Source organism: Phaseolus vulgaris, chromosome 5 (assembly GCF_000499845.2).
Source record: "Phaseolus vulgaris cultivar G19833 chromosome 5, P. vulgaris v2.0, whole genome shotgun sequence".
NCBI classification, from domain to species: Eukaryota; Viridiplantae; Streptophyta; class Magnoliopsida; order Fabales; family Fabaceae; genus Phaseolus; species Phaseolus vulgaris.
In genome coordinates, this window is record NC_023755.2 from 10672726 (window position 1) to 10696479 (window position 23754).

General features: G+C 32.1%; 3 protein-coding genes across 6 annotated transcripts; 2 read left to right on the forward strand and 1 right to left on the reverse strand.

Moving 5' to 3' along the window:
• Positions 1-1314: 1314 nt before the first annotated feature.
• Positions 1315-9919, forward strand: LOC137835123 (fatty-acid-binding protein 3, chloroplastic-like). Its single transcript, XM_068643470.1, has 5 exons — positions 1315-1683; positions 8038-8139; positions 8951-9106; positions 9193-9407; positions 9552-9919. Exons 1-5 carry the CDS (start codon positions 1467-1469, stop codon positions 9708-9710), a joined length of 849 nt encoding a protein of 282 aa, XP_068499571.1. The 5' UTR covers positions 1315-1466; the 3' UTR covers positions 9711-9919.
• A 6105-nt stretch (positions 9920-16024) lies between these two features.
• On the forward strand, positions 16025-20524 carry LOC137835124 (fatty-acid-binding protein 3, chloroplastic-like). Of its 2 annotated transcripts, none has more exons than XM_068643472.1 (5): positions 16025-16391; positions 18550-18651; positions 19460-19615; positions 19701-19915; positions 20092-20524. In XM_068643472.1, exons 1-5 carry the CDS (start codon positions 16175-16177, stop codon positions 20248-20250), a joined length of 849 nt encoding a protein of 282 aa, XP_068499573.1. In that variant the 5' UTR covers positions 16025-16174; the 3' UTR covers positions 20251-20524. The 2 variants fall into 2 exon arrangements, with proteins under 2 accessions (XP_068499573.1, XP_068499574.1); XM_068643473.1 differs by lacking the exon at positions 16025-16391 and adding an exon at positions 17549-17741.
• On the reverse strand, positions 20507-23573 carry LOC137835122 (receptor-like serine/threonine-protein kinase At1g78530). Of its 3 annotated transcripts, none has more exons than XM_068643468.1 (6): positions 23236-23573; positions 22880-23155; positions 22454-22792; positions 21886-22140; positions 21648-21781; positions 20507-21067 (listed from the first exon to the last, which is right to left on the reverse strand). In XM_068643468.1, the coding sequence occupies exons 2-6, from the start codon at positions 23013-23015 to the stop codon at positions 20867-20869; spliced, it is 1065 nt and encodes a 354-aa protein (XP_068499569.1). In that variant the 5' UTR covers positions 23016-23155; positions 23236-23573; the 3' UTR covers positions 20507-20866. The 3 variants fall into 3 exon arrangements, with proteins under 3 accessions (XP_068499569.1, XP_068499570.1, XP_068499568.1); XM_068643469.1 differs by having other exon boundaries at positions 22880-23017; positions 23236-23572; XM_068643467.1 differs by having other exon boundaries at positions 22880-23049; positions 23236-23572.
• Between the last annotated feature and the right edge of the window lie 181 nt (positions 23574-23754).

A 23754-nucleotide genomic window follows, 5' to 3' on the forward strand; every position in this document is an offset into this window, starting at 1 on the left:
GCAACTTATAGTTTTAGGATATATTATATGAAGAATATATATTTATATATATATATATATATTTATTTATTTATTGGGACCTTAGGCTTATTTAGGATGTGATCCAAATGGACTAGGTCCAGCCGACCTTATATGTTAATTTGTTTTAAAAAATAATTATTATAATTTTAAGACAATTGAAAAATAATATTATTTCATTAAAACATACATGTATTATAATTTATATATATATATATATATAATTGCATTGAAAATTGAAATTAATTTTATTTATGTAACTCAAATTTTAAAAATAGGATTTTTTTAATTGTTTAGAATTATGATTGTTTAAAGAAGTTTTTTTAATTGATCAAAATAGCTGGTTGACTCAATAGACCGAGCAACTTTTTTTTTTCACTTTTACTATTTCAATGTATACAAATTTCGAAAAAGGAAAATAAAATGGTTTAGGTTAGGTCAAATTGAAAATTATAAACAGTATATGGATAATTGATTAAATTAAAATGCATGAAAAATATATTATAAGAGATTTTTAATTGGAAAGAAGACATGTTTATTTAGTTTTAAAAATAGAAATGAAGAATGAAATATGGTACTAGTTAAAGAAAAAAAAAGCTAAAATATCAAATAAATAAAAATAAAAATAACCATAACAATTTGTGAGTTTGCAAAAAAAATAATAAAGAAATTTTAATACTATTTTTTTTTTGGAAGTTATGATTTAGAGATTCTCTTTATGACTTGATAAAAGTAAACTTTTAGGGGAAAAGATGAATAAAAGTAACTTTTAGTTGTTTTTGTGTGTTCTAATTTTTTAATTGATAAAAATATAAAATGAAAGACAGCAAACAACGGGTCTTTCCTTCATCCTAACAGTTAAATAAATACTCAATCAGAGTTTTTATTTCTTTAAAACTAAATTATTGCCAATTTTACACGTTTAAAAACAGAAATATCATTTAAATATTATTATACTAAATATAAAACAAAAAAGTATAAAATAAATCATAATATCTCTATACTTAATTGTGTACTACTATAGTAGTTCTCAAATATACATTAATATGATCATAATGAAATCAATGGACTAGTTTAATTATTCATTTATTTCTGTAGCTATAATCTACCTAAATATCAATACATATATTTTAATTCTTTTTAGTTTCAATACATGTTAATTTATTGTTTTCATCATTTAAGGTCATGAACTAAAAAAATTAAAATAGTATATATAACTTACAATGATTTTTAATAAAAAACTAAGAGATAAAAGATTATTCAAAGAAAAAATATAAAAGAAAATCTCTTCAACAAGGTGCTAGTAAGAAGGGCGAAAAAACCGAAGTGAGAATAGTTCAGTTCAGTTCAGATTGCTCCAATCTTAGTATATTCTTATACTATTAATCCTTTTCAATATTTTATTACCAAACATCGTTGTTGAATATTCACAATCCAACCTTAAAAAAATGGCTGGAGCTGTAGCAGCTTCCACAGCACTTGGCTTTTCACCACTCACACACCCCACAAGAATTCTTGTTCACAAAGGAGTCTCAAATTCCACATTGCCATTGAGCAGCCATGGCCAATCTTTCTCACTCTTATCATCCACCCCTATGCATTTCTCTTCACACAAGAGCAGTAGAAATCAACCCCTTTTCCTTGCACAAGTTGCTTCATCTTCAGGTTAGATTCTGTGGTCACTACTACTGTCAGTATTTTCAGCTTTATTTTTGCCTTTTCAATTCTCATCAGCTCTCACTTTTTAGTGCCAATTTCTATTGCGCTCTTCGTTTCTTCTACTGTTTCTTGGAATGCACTTGGTACTTTCTTGGAAAATAAACAATGCAGACTGGGGAATAAACTTTAAGGGTTGTCGAGATTGTGGAGATTATTCCATACCCTTTAATGTTAGATTGATGTTGCTATAGAATATGTGTTTTTTGTTTTCTTTTTCTTGAATTTTTTTGAACTAAATGTTAATTTTTAGTCCTGCCAGGTAACCTGTTTAATAGAGAATAATGCTTTTGCATATTCAATTGGAGGGTGACATGGTTACAGTTGAACTTATTTTTTTAACTTGCTTCTTTGTACTGGTACAACGAATATTTACCTTTACCTTTAAGAAGGCCTAGAAGAGAAAGAAAAAAGAAATGGTAGAGAAGATTCTGCTGTTGTTCTTTGTTATTACTATACTTTATGGGCTAGTTTCTGACTTTCACTGAAGGGTAACTTCAGTAGTTGTAATAGTTCTTAATCATAGGTGTGGTGTCCTCTGTAGTTCCTTTTGCATCTCTAAACAAGGAATAAATGTGAGAAGGGACAAGGCTGTTGTATTTGCTTTTCTGAACTCTACATTCAAAATAATACCTTATACTTGAGGCATCTCGTGTGAGGCAATAATAAGAAATAAATAATTGTTGAACTGATAGAGAAAGTTAAAAGCCATATTAGATATGCATAAAGTAATAGATTTCTTCTATGTATGATGCATGGCTATATTCTTTTTGGAGAATCCGGAAGCTCTTAAAGATTCTCTAAAACGAACATCTACGTGTGCCTCTATTTTTATATTGCATCCCCAAGTTTGTTGGTAAAAAAATATGATAAAAGAGAGCCTATAACACGATAGGAAGAGCATCTAGCACAAGAAAGATGAGCAAAAGGAGAAGGAGAGAGCAAAAGAGAGGTCTAGGTGTAAAACACACGACACGATGATTTACAACAAAAGTTAGGTTCCACAGATATGCAATAGAAGAGAGAGTTACAAGCTTTTACAAGTACATCTAACGTTTTTACAAAGAGCAGCAGGTTTATAACAATGTCCTCCCCTAAACAACATCCTTGTCGCCAAGGATTAAAATAGGGAAATTTCTTCTCCAAATCATAGTAGAACTCTCATGTTGCGTCATCGGGTAGCTGGTGTTTCCATTTAACCAACACTTTTGTCACAACAGTGCCTTTTGTCTTCATTGCCATCTTGTCCAAAATACATTCAAACTCCTTTGTTGTTGCAATATCTTCAGTTGCAAAAGGTAATCTGTTAGAAATCATTGCTGCTCCAACATGTTTCTTGAGCTGCAAGACATGAAAGACATTATGTATTTGAGATTGTGGTGGTAGATCCAACTTGTAAGCAACCTCCCCTACTCTGTCCACAACTTTAAATGGACCAAAAAAATTAGGACTAAGCTTCATGTTTTCCCTGGATGGAGTTTCATATAAACAAAATCTCCTATTTGATAAACCCTGTCTTTTCTGTGTCTGTTTGTTGTTTATTTCATTCTCTCTTGAGCTTGCTGTAAATGAAATTTCAGCAGTTTCAGCATCTCCTCGTGTTTAATAAGACTTCTGTCAACCAATTCAATTCATGATCACTAGGAAGGTATGGAAAATATATGGGAGGGGATTGGCCATATAAAATTTCATATGGCATTGAATTGGTGGCTGAATGATAAGTGGTACCACTCTCCTAAAGCTAACCATTTGCTTCACTGTCGTGGAGAATCTGAACACATACAGTGAAAGTATGTTTCAAGAGACCTATTATCAACTTCTGTCTGCCATCCGTTTGTGGGTGATGGCTGGATGATAGTTGAACTTGCACTCCTTGATAAGCCATGAACTCAAGCCAAAAGTTGCTTAATAAAACTTTGTCTCGGTCACTTGTAAGAGTAAGAGGGAAGCCATGTAACTTGAAGATATTATCCATAAAAGCTTGAATTACATCTTTAGCTGTGTAGGGATGGGATAAAGGAATGAAATGAAGAGCCTTACTTAGTCTATCCACAATAACAAAAATAACTTGTTTCCCAAAAGAATTTGGTAACCCTTCAATGAAATCCATGGTAATATGTTGCCAAAAGTTGCTGATAAAAACTTTGTCCCGGTCACTTGTAGTAGTAAGAGAAAAGCCATGTAATTTGAAGATATTATCAATAAAAGCTTGAGCTAAATCTTTAGCTATGTAGGGATGTGATAAAACAATGAAATGAGTAGCCTTACTTAGTCTATCCACCATAACAAAAATAACTTGTTTCCCAAAAGAATTTGGTAACCCTTTAATGAAATCCAAGGTAATATGATGCCATATGTGATCTGGAATCGGTAAGGGTCTAACAGTTCAGGGGAAGCTGAAGTTTCGTATTTGCTTCATTGACAAACATCACATTGATTAACAAAACCTTTGATATCTTTAGTCATGCCTTTCCAATAAACCACAACTTTGATTCTTTGCATTGTTGCGTTAATACCCGAGTGTCCTCCATTAGGTGAAGAATGAAGCTAAACCAGAATGTCTTTTCTCTGATCATCATTGTTTCCCACAATTAATTTTATCTTTAGTCATCTCTTAACAAATCTGTGATAATATCCAACTAACCCAAAAATACCCCGAAGGTTTTTAATTTTTGTGGGTAATGGTCAGTTTGCCATGGATTCAATTTTTCTAGGATCCGTAAAGACACCCTCCTTAGAAATAAAGTGCCCCAAATACTCCACCTTATCAATGGTAAAGAAACACTTTGATCTTTTATAAAATAAGGAGTTAGATCTTAATGTGTGGAACACCTGCCGTAAATGAATAACATGATCTTTAATATTAACACTTTTATATATGAAAATATCATAAAAAAAAAACTAGCAGAAATTTGTGCAAAAAGGCTGGAAAACTACATTCATCAGTCCTTGGAATGTGGCTGGTGCATTTATGGGCCAAATGACATAACAATGTATTCATAATTCCCTCCATGTGTCTTGAAAGTTGTCTTGTATATATCATTAGGAGAATGGGGAATTTATTTTTAACAGTGTTCTTAATCAACACATAGCCTCCATGATCCGTCTTTCTTACATACTAGAACAACTAGATTGGCATAAGGGCTGTTACGGTTTTGTATAACTCCCGAATTCAAGTAATCCTGAATCAGCTGGTCAATGATATTTTTGTGATTTCGCATATCTGTATGGCCTCTTATTAACCATATTTGCTCCTTGAATCAAAGGAATACAATGATCATGAACTGGTCTAAAAGGAGGAAACTAATTAGGCTCTTCGAAAATGTCTTCAAAATCATCTAATACTTTGTGTATCAATGGTGGAACTGGAGGTTGAGTTTCCTATGCTGTTAAAGCATGTAGTAAACTGCTGCTCGCATCACACAACTGCAGCATAGACACGTGAACTCCCCCTTCTAGAGTCTTAGCATGTGTTGTTTCTTCTTCACTGTTTTCACCCCTTGATTGACATAACCTCTCAAAACATGTCTCTTGCCATTCACGCGGAAATCCATAGTCAATTTTGCAAAATTCCAGGTTATGTCTCCTAAATTAACTAACCATTCCACCCCAAGCACTAAATCACAACATCCCAATAAGAGTAAGAAAACATCAGATGTGAACGTTGTTTACTATTCACCACGTATAATTTCGAACAATAGAAAAAATGGTTGTGCCATCTGCAACCTTGACAAGTAAAGGTTCTCTTTCCTCAATTTGGCAACCAAATTTCTTGGCCATTTGAATATCAAGAAATTATGGGTACTGCCACTGCCACTGTCCAGCAGAATATGTAGAGGGTGTTTTCTAAGATATCCTATAATCCTCATTGTACGAAAGTTGGTAACTCCTGTGAAATTTGTGGATCACAAGCATTTTCAGCCAGCCTCTCGGGATCAGATACCCCGTCACTATCCTCAGTATCTTCCATTCCTATTCTAACACATGAACCTGCAACTTCTTGTGGGTAAGAGTATGCCCTGGTGTATATGGTTCATTACAAAAATAGCAAAGGTTCTTGGATCTTCTTTCACTCATATAGGCGGGAGTTAAAGTCTGTGAATTCCGAACTGTAGATTTAGGCTAGTCATGATTCTGGGTAACAGCAATTTTATCCGATAACAAAGATTTTGGCCCCAAAATACCTCTGTTCTTGTTAACTTGTCCTGAATTTGGAACTGTTGTTGACAAATTCGTAGATTCATACATTCTTGCTAACATGAAAGCCTTTTGAACCGTTGGAGATTGAAATATTCGAACAAGCATCTGAATGTCTTTCCATAATCCTCCTAGAAAATAACTTTTAGTATACTGTTCAGAGAATTTGAGATGATTGATTAGAGCATTGAATTACTCATTCCACCGTATTAGTTTGTCAGAGTATCATAAGATCAACCATAGGATCAATATAGACATCACCAAATCTTTCCCTAATCATCACCTTGCAAGCAAGCCAAGAAATGGAGGAACAATTCTTGAATTTGTATAAAGCAGTATGCCATTCAAGGGCGTGACCTTCTAGGTGCATGACTGCCAATTGGACCTGGACATCATCGGCAATATGATCAATCGAGAAAAAAATTCTTGCATTGATAAATCAATTGATCAACATTGTCTCCATTGAATCTTGGAAAGTCTATTCTCGCCAATGGAGTACCACAAAATAGGGAGCTGACTGGGATGGTCCTTTGCCAGTGACATTCAGTTCCACTGAGTGATTCAACAATTCTTGCATTGAAACTTTCAAAGAATTTGTAATCGTGCCTTGCAAGGTTCCCACTTCGCGTCTACTCAAACGAATAGACGTTCTTCTAATTCTTTCATCATCATCGCATTCTGTGTTGAATCCGCCATCGACTCCGAAAAGGAAGGAACCAATTTAATACCAATTGATAAGGGAGAGCGTAAAACGCAATAGGGAAGAACATCTAGCACGACAAACACGAGCTTCTAGTGTGATACAGGCGAGAGTCTAGCGCGAGGATGAGCGTCTAAGCCATAGAGAGAGGAAAAGAGAGGTCTAGGTTTAAAACACACGAAGATTTACTGGGAACCTTACAAGTCAGTTTCCACATATATGCAATAGAAGAGAGAGTTACAATTTTTTACAAGTACATCCAACATTTTCACAAAGAGCAGCCCCTATTTATAGCGAATGGCAGTTAGGGTTTATAACAAAACAAGTAGCAAAATTCAGGTGGCATGAGTATCTTGCTATTGAACACAAGTTCTTAGCTATTAGGCACAGGCTCTGACATAGACATAAGCATTTCGTCGCTATTAATGACTAAGAGTCCAAAATATTGGATACCCTAATACTGTGTATATGCTGTATATGGGTGTGTGCGAGAGAGAGAAGGAGAGAACTCAAATAAAATTGAAAATGAGCAACATACCAAAAGTTCTAAATTGAGAATTGAGACTTGTATATATCTAAGAATGACATTTTTATTTACATCTTTTGATGATAATGAAAATACATTAAAAGAATTACATGTTTGTCAGGTGGCATGAAGGATTCCTCTTTAACTTAGACAAAGAGGGCATAACAGCAATACTAGGCTTCACTATCAGGGTGCTTGTAAAGTGTCTAAATTTCCATTAGGAGTTTGAAGTCTGTTTGCATATACTGTTACATAAGACTTCATTCAAACTATCAAGATCAGTTACAATTAATTAAGCTATTGCCTGTCATACTAATGGCAGCTTTTTCAGTAAGATGAGGATGGCTTTTAATATGTCATGTCAAGTTGCTCCTCGAAGTATAATCCTACGGTAACAAAGTTGACCCAATCCAAATTTAAGCTGAACTATTGGCAGGTTATTTAGTAAGATGAGGATGAAGTTTAGTTATTTGATTTTGCCAAGTTAGTAAAAAAATAACTGAGAGTTACTGTTTTTTTTTCTTATCCATTGCTCCAAATTTTAAGGTTGTTTATTGTACCTATTTTAGATTTTAGGTGGCCTGAGGATTTTCTGTTGGTATGGAGGTTGATTTGTGAAAATACAGTTTACTGTGAATAGTTTATTACAAATTATCTTTCCTTCTCTGTGTCTTGCTAATTGATTGTTGGGAAGTCTTGCACCACCAGCCTCAATTCTTAGCACTTAACTTATATATCTATTGAACAACTTTACTTAATTTCAATTGGTTTTTAGGTGAAATCTGAAATGGTATGTTCATCTTGGTATATTACCTATTTTGATTCGTTTCCTATTCAACTGATGCCTAATTTATTTAATTTTTGTAATTCATCATTGCAGATGCAAATGCTGAATACGTGGAGGAGCCAGAAACAAATGTGAAATTCCAGACATGTTTGAATTTTCCGGGTTGCTCAAATTCATTAACTTTGTTAGGAACTGGTTAGTTGTTATAGTACCACTTGACTTTTGGAAGAGAAAAGATTAAAACGTTCTTCACGAATGAAAATAGGATACAACTACATCCCTAATTTGATATGTTAATATGAAAAGATATATATTATAGCAAAAGTCATGTTATAGTATCATGACTTTTTGAATAGAAAAAGATAAAAATCTGAGCATGTCAGAAAAGATTGATATGTCTGAAACCATAATATGGTCTGTTAATACTAAACATATTGTGGAAATTTCACATGCATATGTGGAGCAGGATTGTTTTTGTTTATTTTGTGCTTCAAAAACTTTCTTTAGGACAAGGTGTGCTGTAAATGGGAGACTAAATAGATTGATATCATGAGGAATTTACTCTCCTGGATATGAACTTCTAAATAAACTTCATTCGATTGATTCTGGCGTTTTAACTAGATGATAGCATTGTGCCAAAAATCAAACCTCTTGTGAGAGCACAACAAAGTGATTTGTCTGTACCATGTTACTGGCAATTAGTGAACTGATGACATTGGGGAAATATATAGTCAACAACTGATGTTAAGTACAAGGCACTGCATTTTTTATAGGAGGATAAAAGTATATTATTAATTTTTCAAATAGTTGTGTGGGAAACAAAACTTGGTACAGCTATAAACTATTTTTATTTCAATAATCTTCCTTCAGTATTGTATTGCAAATCTTTTTTGGCCGGTGGTATTGCCTTTCGTGAAGACCAGTAGCATTTGTTAAGTTTCAATAATGTGGTTCTGCTTCTATTTTCAATGTTGTAAACTTTGATGGATAACAATACTTATTTCAGGATACAGGGAGAAAATTTTTGCGATTGTTAGTGTTAAGGTCTATGCTGCAGGTTTGTATCTAGATCAACATATTACCCGTGAATTGAATGCTTGGAAAGGGCAATCAAAAGATGCTATTCAAGGGAATTCCTCCTTGTTCCAGACCATTTTCCAATGTAACAACTTCATATTCATTTATTTGTTTCTACAGTGCTCTCACAAAATGAATAATTTGATAATATATGCCTTTATATGATTCCAGCTTCTTTTGAGAAATCATTGCAAATTATTCTTGCAAGAAATATTGATGGTAAAACATTTTGGGAGGCATTAAGTGATGCCATATCACCAAGAATTCCATCATCCACAACTGTAGATGAAATTGCTTTGAGCATTTTCCGTAGTGTCTTTCTTGATCGCCCTCTTAAGAAAGGAACTTTCATAATTTTGACTTGGTTGAACCCCTCCAAATTGCTTGTAAGCCTACTTTCATATTTTTCTTGTGATATTTTCTTCAAACAAATTAGTTCGTGTATATATATATATATGTGTGTATTTTTTTTTCCCTCCATTTATCTTTTGCTGTCTAAAATGTTCTAACTAAGTTCATTGAGATTTCAGGTTTCTGTCTCCTCAAATGGGCTTCCATCTACTATAGATGCTGCAATTGAATCTGAAAATGTGTCTTGTGCTCTTTTTAATGTATTCCTTGGAGATAGTCCTGTTTCTCCATCCTTGAAAGCTTCAGTGGCTGAAGGCTTGTCAAAAGTACTCAAGTAGAAAAGTTCAGTGTCTACTTCAAAATTTGCATACATCTTTGATTTATAGAAATTGTTCAATCGTTAATTTATTGCTTTAACCTATATTCTCCTGATGTCTTTGTAAGCATGCTTCATGGTCTACTAATGTATGTTCTATTGGATATTGTGTTTTTTTAACTGCATATAAATGCACATAAGTGCACGTGATATTTTATTCTTTTGTTTTAATTGTTGAATTAATATTTCTAAGTAACTACTCATAAAATCATTTAAGAGTAAGTTAGTGCAAGTACTATAAATGTAAACAAAGATAATAAAATATTTTGCTTGACTTTATTCATCAACACCAACAATTGGTATCAGAACTATCTTCTTGCGGGATCTGTGAGGTTAGTAAAGTGCATCAATGGAAGGAGGTTTCATTTTTTCAGCAATGACACCACCTTGTTTTTTTATGGAGACAATTATCAAATGTGGGTTGTTCATATGGAGACCTAGAAGCATTGGATTTATGTGAAGTTGTAGAAGAGTACTATGAAATTCAGTCCCTTCCAGAAATAATGTCCTTGAAGTCAGCAAAAGCAATTTGGGATTACCTCAAGGCAGAATATGAAGGTGATGAGAGGATTCGTGGAATGCAAGTGCTGAATTTAATAAAGAAATTTGAATTGCAGAAAATGAAGGAGTCAGAATCTGTAAAAGAGTACTCTGACAGACTTATAAGCATTGCCAACAAAGTGAGGTTGCTTGGATCTGTGTTAAATGATTCAAGAGTTGTGGAAAAACGGTTTGTAACAGTTCTAAAGAGAGGTTTGAAGCCACCATAACAACGCATTGCAACAAGTTAGGTCATTCATCGCTTAAGTGCCGGAGAAAACTTGATGCTAAGTGCAACAAGTGCAATCAACTTGGACACGAAGAAGTCAGTTGTAGAAACCAAAGTGAGCGATGAGATGTAGATGCTCAAATTGCAAATGAGGAGGAGGATAACTTTTCGTTGCAATTGGTTTCTCCACCAATATTTCAAGTGCATCTTGGCTAATTGATAGTGGATGCACAAATCACATGATTTATGACAAAGAACTTTTCAAGGAGTTTAAGCCTTCAAAAATTTCAAAGGTCAAGATAGGTTATGGGGGTCACGTTCCTGTAAAAGGAATGGGAACCATTGTTGTAGCAACACACTCAGGTACTAAAACTATCACTAATGTGTTATATGTACCTAACACAGACAAAAATTTATTGAGTGTTGGTCAATTGTTACAAAAAGGCTTTAAGGTGTTTTTTTTGAAGATAATCACTCTTTGAGCAAGGATGCTACATGACAAGATCTGTTTAAGGTACAAATGAGAGGCAAAAGTTTCTCATTAGACCTATTTCAGGAGGAGAAGACAGTATTTTCAACAAAGAAAAATACTGAAATGGAAGATGACCCACCAATTAAAGGCAATCAATTACTCTCTGACATATATTAAAGTTTATAAGTTGTCTAAAGTTATTTATGGCTTAAAAGAGGTTCCCAAAACATGGTATAACCAAATTGATGATTATCTTATCAATTTAGGATTTGACAAAAGTCTTTTAGAATCTGCATTTTATGTCAAATCCAAAGGTGTTGAATGGAGATTAAGCAAAGCGAGGATAAAAAAAAATTGCAAATTTGTTTGCAATTCAAAAAATCGAGGAATAGTGTTGGATATTGTGCTTTTTTGTAGCTGTATATAAATGCACGTGATATTTTATTCTTTTGTTTTAATTGTTGAATTAATATTTTTAAGTATACCTACTTCCGATGTTTATGTCTAGTCATTTAATTGAATAAGACTTTTTATTCCCAAATTTGGTGTTAATTGCAAGTTTATTGTGACATGACACCTATTTTGCATCCTAGACATAATTACATCCTTGAATGGTGGAGCCTAAGTTTAACCAGAAAAGGAAGATCACTGAAGATGATGATGATGGTAGGAGGAAAATAGAAGTTTGTACAAACACCTTTTTGAAAATAAGGTATATCTGATTATAAAGTTTCACATGAAGAAGGCCTACCTTATTTTATGTCTGTCCATATCTTCTCCCTGGCCCAAACAAACTATTGTGACATGACACCTATTTTGCATAGTTTTCATGGAAAGCATAGGTAAGAGGATAAAACCAGTAAAAAATGTCTGTATTGTTGTGTGAGAACACAATGTCAAGGGATTGATTTAGTGGATTAAGGTAGAGAGTCGTGATAACCTTGAACACACACAATAGAAAATTGTTTTTCAACATTTTTTTATTGCACATTCAACCAGGCATTACTAGAAATCAATTTAAATAGACATTACTTGAACACGCACAAAATAGATAATTCTCTAAATCACTTAGTTAATAAAACACAAGTCACTGTAACTCTTATGTCAATTAATGTTGACTATCACTTTTCTATTTGAGGTGAGATGAGGTAAATACTTTTTTTCACACCTTTCATTTTAGTATGAGACTTTTTCTGCTTTAGGCACCGATAAGTGTTTAATTTTTATAATATTTTATATTAAAATATAAGTATTTATTAGTATTAATTGCTAATTTACATATAAAATAATTCTTAATTTATGAATTTGTAACTTTTTATAATTTTTATGATCTTTAAAATATTAAAATATAAGACTTTTTATTCCCAAATTTGGTGTTAATTGACTCTTTCACAAGAACTATATCTAGTTTCCCAACTACACCAATGAGATTTCCCTAAATCACATAATTTTTACAACACAAAACTCTTAAGAACACAACTCTTGAACCCTACAAGAGTGTTCTCCAACCACACAATATACACCAATGAACATAAATTAGAAACCCTGTCTAATTTTGCACAACAGTACAAAAAAGATTCAAATATGAAACAACTATACCTAAATTTTGGTGCAAAAACTAACAGGTTCTGGAAAACTCAGAAAAACTCTTCACCACAACAAAATGATCCAAGAACTTTCAAGATTTTCTCCAAGAATCAAATGCACGATTCAAAAGTTCTTTTTCTCGCAAAAAGTAGTAGTTTCTCTCTTATCAAATTTAAAAACTATGAATTCTATTTAAAACACTTTTAAAACACAGGAAACACATAGTTTTACTATGTAAATCTGAAACTGTTAGTTTTAACTGATTAAAAATTAATTTCAATTTGTTGATTCCACTTAAAGTTAAAACAATAAATTAATTCAAGTTTTCAATATGCTAAATCTTAATAGACTACAACCATTTGAAAACTTGAATTTTAATATATTCAAAACATGTTTTAGCTTACGGAACAAGATTAAAAAAAATGTATGAAAATCTTAAGTGATTTTAACTAATTGATTCGATAAATCCACTAGTCGAAATATTCATTTCAGTCTTTATCGACTTCAATTAAGAATATTTTAACAGACGAAAGTATCAATTCAGCACATTAAAATTCTCTTAATATTATAAAAAAAATGTGAGATTGTTAGACTTAGAAGAATATACTCAAGCCTTTAGTGAAAATGTTTCGGTGATGATGTTTGGAAATGAAGATGTTTTGAGCATTTGTAGCTTTCATTATATGTTGTTGAGTCTTTCGCACAAGTATTCATAAGGATTTTAATCAAGCACACGACCTATACTAAAATCAACTTAAAGAAAATCATTTTTGTAAAGGTAAAAATGTGAGAAAAAGGTGTTATGGCTTTATTAACCGATTAAGATTTTAAGTAATCTACTAAATTGTTATTAGAGGTTTCAAAACAAGATAATCAATTAACATTTAGTCAATCAATTAAACCAGAGAGCATATTTAAGTGTTTTCAATGTTCTTAGAAATTAACAATTTAAAATCTTGTATAATCTATTAACTTTTTTCTAAATTAAATACAAAACTGAAATAATTGACTAACACGTGTCATAATCAATTAAAACATAAACTATTGTAAATGTTTTTCAAATTTAAGCTTGAAAATTAAATATGTTTAAATCTTTTCAAAAATTTTATTTTCTAAACTTTCTAAACTCTATAAATAGAGCTTTGGTCTCACCTTTTTTATAAAACAAATATTAATATGAAACAAAAATTCTTTTGAGATCATTGTTAAGAGTGTTTTCAAGTTTAAGAATAAAAAATGTTGTGTTGTGTTGGTTGAACTAGTCTTGTGTTGTGCTTATGTTGTGAATTTCTGTTACATTCTTTCATTTTCCTTATGGTTGGAGTATGTTCTAATGTATGTCCTCTCACGTGATGAATAATTTATTTGATTTGTATCCTCTTGAAGTGTTCTAAGTGTTAAACATATCCTATTGAGTGTGTTCAAGAGTTGATTTTGTGGTGTTTTGTTGTCTTGTTTTTGTAATTGTTGTTTTGAGTGCTTGTACAAATTCCTAAAGATAGTGAAATTTAATTAGCTTGAACTAGACAAACTTTTTGTACAATCTTTCTCTTTCTCTATCTTCTTTAAATTGTTGTTAACCAATCTTTTATCAATTTTAATTCCCAAATTAATTGCTTTTTTTTTTTTTTTCAAATTGAATCAATTTTAAAAGAACTTGAAGAAAGAACAAATCTTTTGAAAAAAAAATTAAAACTAGTTAACCCCAACTTGGTTTAGCTAAGCCATATATTCTTTTCTAACATATTGTTTGGGTACCTAGGATAATAGCATGCATGACGAAAAATGTGATTGTAGTATTAAGTACACTAACTCATTAAAAAATATATCATAACTTCACTAATAATCTAAATAATATAAATGATAAGATATTGGGTGCTGAAAAGTTGAAAGAGGTTCATACATCAGACTTTATACCATAAGTGTAAGGAATCACCTTGACATAAAAGTTAAGGTTGAATTATCAAAATTATTTTTCATATTTAGGTGTCAATCTTTAGTAAGACATAATAATAATAATCTTACCGAAAATGTTAAATATCACAAATTAATTATAAATATTTCTATAATTTTAAAATGTGAATCAAAATATAACTTTTTAGTAGTTTTGTTATAAGATTAGGAATATATGAAATTATGAATTGAATTATGTTAGTTAATGATTATTTTTATATATACATGTGAATTGTATCTTCAAAATTATGAATGCTTGAAATATTAGATCACCTTGGTGTTGTGTAAGAAAAGGTGATGGTGTTGTAAATAAAAAAAAGTATTCCAAAATAAAGTAGGAGTATAATATATTACATACAAACTATATATATGGACTTTGCAACTTATAGTTTTAGGATATATTATATGAAGAATATATATATATATATATATATATATATATATATATATATATATATATTTATTGGGACGTTAGGCTTATTTAGGATGTGATCCAAATGGACTGGGTCCAGCCGACCTTATATGTTAATTTGTTTTAAAAAATAATTATTATAATTTTAAGACAATTGAAAAATAATATTATTTCATTAAAACATACATGTATTGTAATTTATATATAAATAATTGTATTGAAAATTGAAATTAATTTTATTTATGTAACTCAAATTTTAAAAATAGGATTTTTTTAATTGTTTAGAATTATGATTGTTTAAAGAAGTTTTTTTAATTGATCAAAATAGCTGGTTGACTCAATAGACCGAGCAACTTTTTTTTTCACTTTTACTATTTCAATGTATACAAATTTCGAAAAAGGAAAATAAAATGGTTTAGGTTAGGTCAAATTGAAAATTATAAACAGTATATGGATAATTGATTAAATTAAAATGCATGAAAAAAATATTATAAGAGATTTTTAATTGGAAAGAAGACATGTTTATTTAGTTTTAAAAATAGAAATGAAGAATGAAATATGGTAGTAGTTAAAGAAAAAAAAAAGCTAAAATATAAAATAAATAAAAATAAAAATAACCATAACAATTTGTGAGTTTGCAAAAAAATAATAAAGAAATTTTAATACTATTTTTTTTTAAAACTAAATTATTGCCAATTTACACGTTTAAAACAGAAATATCATTTAAATATTATTATATTAAATATAAAACTAAAAAGTTTAAAATAAATCATAATATCTCTATACTAAATGCTGTACTACTATAGTAGTTCTCAAATATACATTAATATGATCATAATGAAATTAATGGACTAGTTTAATTATTCATTTATTTTCTGTAGCTATAATCTACCTATATATCAATACATATATTTTAATTCTTTTTAGTTTCAATACATGTTAATTATTTGTTTTCATCATTTAAGGTCATGAACTAAAAAATTTAAAATAGTATATATAACTTACAATGACTTTTAAATACAAAAACTAAGAGATAAAAGATTATTCAAAGAAAAAATATAAAAGAAAATCCCTTCAACAAGGTGCTAGTAAGAAGGTCGAAAAAACCGAAGTGAGAATAGTTCAGTTCAGTTCAGATTGCTCCAATCTTAGTATATTCTTATACTATTAATCCTTTTCAATATTTTATTACCAAACATCGTTGTTGAATATTCACAATCCAACCTTAAAAAAATGGCTGGAGCTGTAGCAGCTTCCACAGCACTTGGCTTTTCACCACTCACACACCCCACAAGAATTCTTGTTCACAAAGGAGTCTCAAATTCCACATTGCCATTGAGCAGCCATGGCCAATCTTTCTCACTCTTATCATCCACCCCTATGCATTTCTCTTCACACAAGAGCAGTAGAAGACAACCCCTTTTCCTTGCACAAGTTGCTTCATCTTCAGGTTAGATTCTGTGGTCACTACTACTGTCAGTATTTTCAGCTTTATTTTTGCCTTTTCAATTCTCATCAGCTCTCACTTTTTAGTGCCAATTTCTATTGCCCTCTTCGTTTCTTCTACTGTTTCTTGGAATGCACTTGGTACTTTCTTGGAAAATAAACAATGCAGACTGGGGAATAAACTTTAAGGGTTGTCGAGATTGTGGAGATTATTCCATACCCTTTAATGTTAGATTGATGTTGCTATAGAATATGTGTTTTTTGTTTTCTTTTTCTTGAATTTTTTTGAACTAAATGTTAATTTTTAGTCCTGCCAGGTAACCTGTTTAATAGAGAATAATGCTTTTGCATATTCAATTGGAGGGTGACATGGTTACAGTTGAACTTATTTTTTTAACTTGCTTCTTTGTACTGGTACTACGAATATTTACCTTTACCTTTAAGAAGGCCTAGAAGAGAAAGAGAAAAAAAATGGTAGAGAAGATTCTGCTGTTGTTCTTTTTATTGTTATTTCTATACTTTATGGGCTAGTTTCTGACTTTCACTGAAGTGTAACTTCAGTAGTTGTAATAGTTCTTCAACATGGGTGTGGTGTCCTCTGTAGTTCCTTTTGCATCTCTAAACAAGGAATAAATGTGAGAAGGGACAAGGCTGTTGTATTTGCTTTTCTGAACTCTACATTCAAATAATACCTTGTACTTGAGGCATCTCGTGTGAGACAATAATAAGAATAAATAATTGTTGAACAGATAGAGAAAGTTAAAAGCCATATTAGATATGCATAAAGTAAGAGATTTCTTCTATGTATGATGCATGGCTATATTCTTTTTGGAGAATCCGGAAGCTTAAAGATTCTCTAAAACGAACATCGTCGTGTGCCTCTATTTTTATATTGCAGCCCCGAGTTTGTTGGTAAAAAAATATGATAAAGGAGGGCCTATAACACGATAGGAAGAGCATGTAGCACAAGAAAGATGAGAAAAAGGAGAAAGAGAGAGCAAAAGGAAGGTCTAGGTGTAAAACACACGACACGATGATTTACAACAAAAGTTAGGTTCCACAGATATGCAATAGAAGAGAGAGTTACAAGCTTTTACAAGTACATCTAACGTTTTTACAAAGAGCAGCCGGTTTATAACAATGTCCTCCCCTAAACACCATCCTTGTCCTCAAGGATTAAAATTGGGAAATTTCTTCTCCAAATCATAGTAGAACACCCATGTTGCGTCGTCAGGTAGCCGGAGTTTCCATTTAACCAACACTTTTGTCACGACAATGCCTTTTGTCTTCATTGCCATCTTGTCCAAAATAGGTTCAGACTCCTTTGTTGTAGCAATATCTTCAGTTGCAAAAGGTAATCTGTTAGAAATCATTGCTGCTCCAACATGTTTCTTGAGCTGCGAGACGTGAAAGACATTATGGATTTGAGATTGTGGTGGTTGATCCAACTTGTAAGCAACCTCCCCTATCAGGGTGCTTGTAAAGTGTCTAAATTTCCATTAGGAGTTTGAAGTCTGTTTGCATATACTGTTACATAAGACTCCATTCAAACTATCAAGATCAGTTACAATTAATTAAGCTATTGCCTGTCATACTATTGGCAGCTTTATCAGTAAGATGAGGATGACTTTTAATATGTCATGTCAAGTTGCTCCTCGAAGTATAATCCTACGGTAACAAAGTTGACCCAATCCAAATTTAAGCTGAACTATTGGCAGGTTATTTAGTAAGATGAGGATGAAGTTTAGTTATTTGATTTTGCCAAGTTAGTAAAAAAATAACTGAGAGTTACTGTTTTTTTTTCTTATCCATTGCTCCAATTTTTAAGGTTGTTTATTGTACCTATTTTAGATTTTAGGTGGCCTGAGGATTTTCTGTTGGTATGGAGGTTGATTTGTGAAAATACAGTTTACTGTGAATAGTTTATTACAAATTATCTTTCCTTCTCTGTGTCTTGCTAATTGATTGTTGGGAAGTCTTGCACCACCAGCCTCAATTCTTAGGACTTAACTTATATATCTATTGAACAACTTTACTTAATTTCAATTGGTTTTTAGGTGAAATCTGAAATGGTATGTTCATCTTGGTATATTACCTATTTTGATTCGTTTCCTATTCAACTGATGCCTAATTTATTTAATTTTTGTAATTCATCATTGCAGCTGCAAATGCTGAATACGTGGAGGAGCCAGAAACGAATGTGAAATTGCAGACATGTTTGAATTTTCCGGGTTGCTCAAATTCATTAACTTTGTTTGGAACTGGTTAGTTGTTATAGTAGCTCTTGACTTTTGGAAGAGAAAAGATTAAAACGTTCTTCACGAATGAAAATAGGATACAACTACATCCCTAATTTGATATGTTAATATGAAAAGATATATATTATAGCAAAAGTCATGTTATAGTATCATGACTTTTTGAATAGAAAAAGATAAAAATCTGAGCATGTCAGAAAAGATTGATATGTCTGAAACCATAATATGGTCTGTTAATACTATATTGTGGAAATTTCACATGCATATGTGGAGCAGGACTGTTTTTGTTTATTTTGTGCTTCAAAATTTTTCTTTAGGACAAGGTGTGCTGTAAATGGGAGACTAAATAGATTGATATCATGAGGAATTTACTTTCCTGGATATGAACTTCTAAATAAATTTCACGCGATTGATTGTGGCGTTTTAACTAGATGATAGCATTGTGCCTAAAATCAAACCTCTTGTGAGAGCACAACAAAGTGATTTGTCTGTACCATGTTACTGGCAATTAGTGAACTGATGACATTTGGGAAATATATAGTCAACAATTGATGTTAAGTACAAGGCTTTGCATTTTTTATAGGAGGATAAAAGTATATTATTAATTTTTTAAATAGTTGTGTGGGAAACAAAACTTGGTACAGCTATAAACTATTTTTATTTCAATAATCTTCCATCCGTATTGTATTGCAAATCCTTTTTCGGCCGGTGGTATTGCCATTCCTGAAGACCAGTAGCATTTGTTAAGTTTCAATAATGTGGTTAAGCTTTTATTTTCAATGTTGTAAACTTTGATGGATAACAATACTTATTTCAGGATACAGGGAGAATGTTTTTGCGATTGTTAGTGTTAAGGTCTATACTGCAGGTTTGTATCTAGATCAACATATTACCCGTGAATTGAATGCTTGGAAAGGGCAATCAAAAGATGCTATTCAAGGGAATTCCTCCTTGTTCCAGACCATTTTCCAATGTAACAATTCATATTCATTTATTTGTTTCTACAATGCTCTCACAAAATGAATAATTTGATAATATATGCCTTTATATGATTGCAGCTTCTTTTGGGAAATCATTGCAAATTATTCTTGCAAGAAATATTCATGGTAAAACATTTTGGGAGGCATTAAGTGATGCCATATCACCAAGAATTCCAGCATCTACAACTGCAGATGAAATTGCTTTGAGCATTTTCCGTAGTGTCTTTCTAGATCGCCCTCTTAAGAAAGGAACTTTCATAATTTTGACTTGGTTGAAGCCCTCCAAATTGCTTGTAAGCCTACTTTCATATTTTTCTTGTGATATTTTCTTCAAACAAATTAGATCGTGTGTGTATATATATATATATATATATATATATATTTTATTTTTTTTTATATATTTTTTTTTTCCTCCATTTTACCTTTTGCTGTCTAAAATGTTCTAACTAAAAGTCCATTGAGATTTCAGGTTTCTGTCTCCTCAAATGGGCTTCCATCTACTGTAGATGCTGCAATTGAATCTGAAAATGTGTCTTGTGCTCTTTTTAATGTATTCCTTGGAGATAGTCCTGTTTCTCCATCCTTGAAAGCTTCAGTGGCTGAAGGCTTGTCAAAAGTACTCAAGTAGAAAAGTTCAGTGTCTACTGCGAAATTTGCTTACATCTTTGATTTATAGAAATTGTTCAATCGTTAATTTATTGCTTTAACCTATATTCTCCTGACGTCTATGTAAGCATGCTTCATGGTCTACTGATGTATGTCCAGTGTACACATGGAAGCTGTTACCTAGTTCGGGTGTTTATGTCTAGTCATTTAAAATAATTTATTTTGCCATAGGTATACTCTTAAATCAATTCTGATTTACTATTTCTGCTAGAAAACACTTCATTAGATCACTTCATATATTTTCTTCTCTGACCAAAGCTACATATCTTCTACTTGGTGGATTGAAATTTAATCATATCACGCTGTATGTTAAAATCTTTAGGTCCCTGAATAATTACAAAACTTTTTGTTGAAGCTGATAGGCACCAGGAAGTGGCTGACTCTTAATATCTCAAGGCCACATCAATTTTTTTCCTTTCAAAATTCAAATTTTCCCATACATTTTCTTTTATGTCCCCCATTCCCCTCTCTCCATGGCACTCCCAAGCTACATCTAACTTGGAGTCTAGCTCCACAACCGCTTGTGGGATGGTTTTCCAGAAACTCCAGTGTTCAGAGTGATGGTTTTGGTGTCAACATCAGGATTCTTTAACAAGTTTATCTTGTTGTGTTTGGTCAAGCATTTTGACAACATCACCCATGGTTGGCCTCTTCAAAGGATCTGGTTCAAGACACATCATTGCAATGTTGAACACCTTATTTACCTCTTGCATTGAACAAGATCCTAAGCTACTATCAAGGACTAAATCCTCCTTGTTCTCTCTAACAACAGCCTTCACCTGTTACAATAATAACAATGATTTTCTGGAAAGTAAGTGCTCATTCCAAAGTTGGGTCTAACTTAATTAATTTGAGATACGATCTAGAAAATACTGTTCTAATTAAACTTGGTACCTAACATAAAAATTACATCCCTTTTTAATATTAAATAGAATGTGTTTTATAAATCCTTTGTAATAAAGGTACGAATAAAAGCAAGTTAAATGGATTATATCCTATTTATGTTGTTCTTTCAGTTACACAATAGATAATGCTAACAGCTTTATATGTTTATGATTTCATCTGTTTAATAGATTAATGCAATTCATAGTCGAGGTCAATGCTTCAAAGTTCCAATTTTCCTTTTTAATTTTTTTTAATCTCCACATAATTTCTTGTTGTCAAATTTAAATAGAATGATATGCTTGGCCCTGGCTTTCAAACCGTGCTACCTTGATACCAGTTTCACAATGATAGAGCTAAAAGTAAACATGATACTTGATTAGAAAAATTAAGTGCTATATAGGTTATTTCCTTATTGAATTCAAACTTGTTTGATGAATATAATCATAAAAGGAAATATTTAAGAATTTATCTTACCCATGTGACAAGCATGGTTCCCTCTTCCATAAATGCTTCATCACTGGGTTTTTTCCCAGTTAAAAGCTCCAGTAAAACAACTCCAAAGCTGTAAACATCCCCTTTGAGTGTCGCTCTTCCTGTATCAAAATATTCTGCATGCAAACAATAATCAAGCTTGTAAGAGAAAAAAAAAATCAATTTGAAGCACAAGTAGTTTGAAATGTAGAAACTGTATTTGGCTGGTTTGCATCTATACCAGGTGCCAAGTATCCAAAAGTTCCAGCCACTAATGTTGAGACATGAGTTTTATTTGGTTGCATCAAAGTGGCTAATCCAAAATCAGAAACTCGGGCATCCATATTTTCATCCAACAATATGTTACTTGACTTGATGTCTCTGTGGATAATGCGAGGGATGCAATCATGATGAAGATATGATATTCCTCTAGCTGCACCTGCAGCTATTCTATATCTGGTTGGCCAATCCAAAAACTTCTTGTCCCTTGATCTCCCTGCATCACTTTGGACTTTGCAATTAGAAACTCAATTATCATTTGACAAAATTCCAAATCATAAAACCAACAGAAGAGACTTGTACTTCCTCAATCGTGATGTGCTGCTGAATAACAGAGGAACCAAACCATTTCATCCTAGTCTTGAATTTTAACTAAGAATACTGGTAGAGAAAATATGAGAATAAAAGAGAGTCAATAGTAAAAACTATAATGCATCAAAATGTTTATTTCATAATTTCCTTCCATTTCCTCTCCTTTTGACTTCTACCAAATGTTGGGAACATAGTTTTAGAAACAAACAAATGCGTACCATGCAAAAAGGAGTCCAAACTTCCATTGGGCATTAGCTCATATATGAGAAGATTGTAATGTTGTGCAGTGTAATATCCATGAAGGGTCAAAATGTTGCGGTGTTTTATGTCTGCCATTGCTTCCAACTCTCTCTCAAAACCTTTATCTCTCTCGGCAGTTCCACGGTTTAGTTTTTTTACTGCCAAGGCTGTGGATTCATCTAGTTTTAGTCCATAAACCACACCATAACCACCTGACCCAATGATGTCCTTGTTGTTCAGTTTCTGTGTCTTCTTTAAGATCGCATCAGCTGTGAGAGATTTAAGCTCGGAGGACCTAAATAGTACTATCTTCCCTCCTGCATTATGCAATCAATTCACATTACTGTCTTAATAGTTTCTCTGCAAGAACTAAAGTAAAAAAAAATCCCCTTTTTCCTCCATACCTGGATAGCCTTCTTCATGAACCATCTGTTTTCTTCTCCATCTTTTGTAGAGGAGGACTGAAATAACAATCTTGGATATCACAAAAGCGATGAAGCATATGGTTATGGAAAAGGCTATAATCAAGGCATTCCTCATTTCTGCAATAAGCCAGTGCTTAAATTTTAAGAACCTGAGGATGCAGAAAATTAAAATAGCCAATTAAGGTCATGCATTAGTTCAGGATTTCTCATTGCTAACTTGCAGAATTTGGAATACGAGGACAAGTTGAAAATTTGCTGCACAAAATATTCAGAACTATAATTATTTTTTTTCGTGAATGAAATAAATCTCATGTATGGAGAGGAGGAAATCTCACAATAATTCTGGGCTAGTATTTTGTTGTATTCTGATTGCTTAGAAGAATGACTTCAAAACTTCAATTTCTGGTACAACGACTGCATCTGAAGATGAACATAGCTGCCACCTTCACAGACTGGAGGAGCCAAAGTTTCACTGACTTGTCAACTGTTTAGAGGAGAGAAACAAGGAAGGGAAGTTCAGAGTTATTTTCTCACTAGCCATAATTACATCCTAGAATGGTGGAGCCTAAGTTTAACCAGAAAAGGAAGATCACCGAAGATGATGATGATGATGGTAGGAGGAAAATAGAAGTTTGTAAAACACCTTTTTGAAAATAAGGTATATCTGATTATAAAGTTTCACATGAAGAAGGCCTACCTTATTTTATGTCTGTCCATATCTTCTCCCTGGCCCAAACAAACTATTGTGACATGACACCTATTTTGCATAATTTTCATGGAAAGCATAGGTAAGAGGATAAAACCAATAAAAAATGTCTGTATTGTTGTGTGAGAACACAATGTCAAGGGATTGA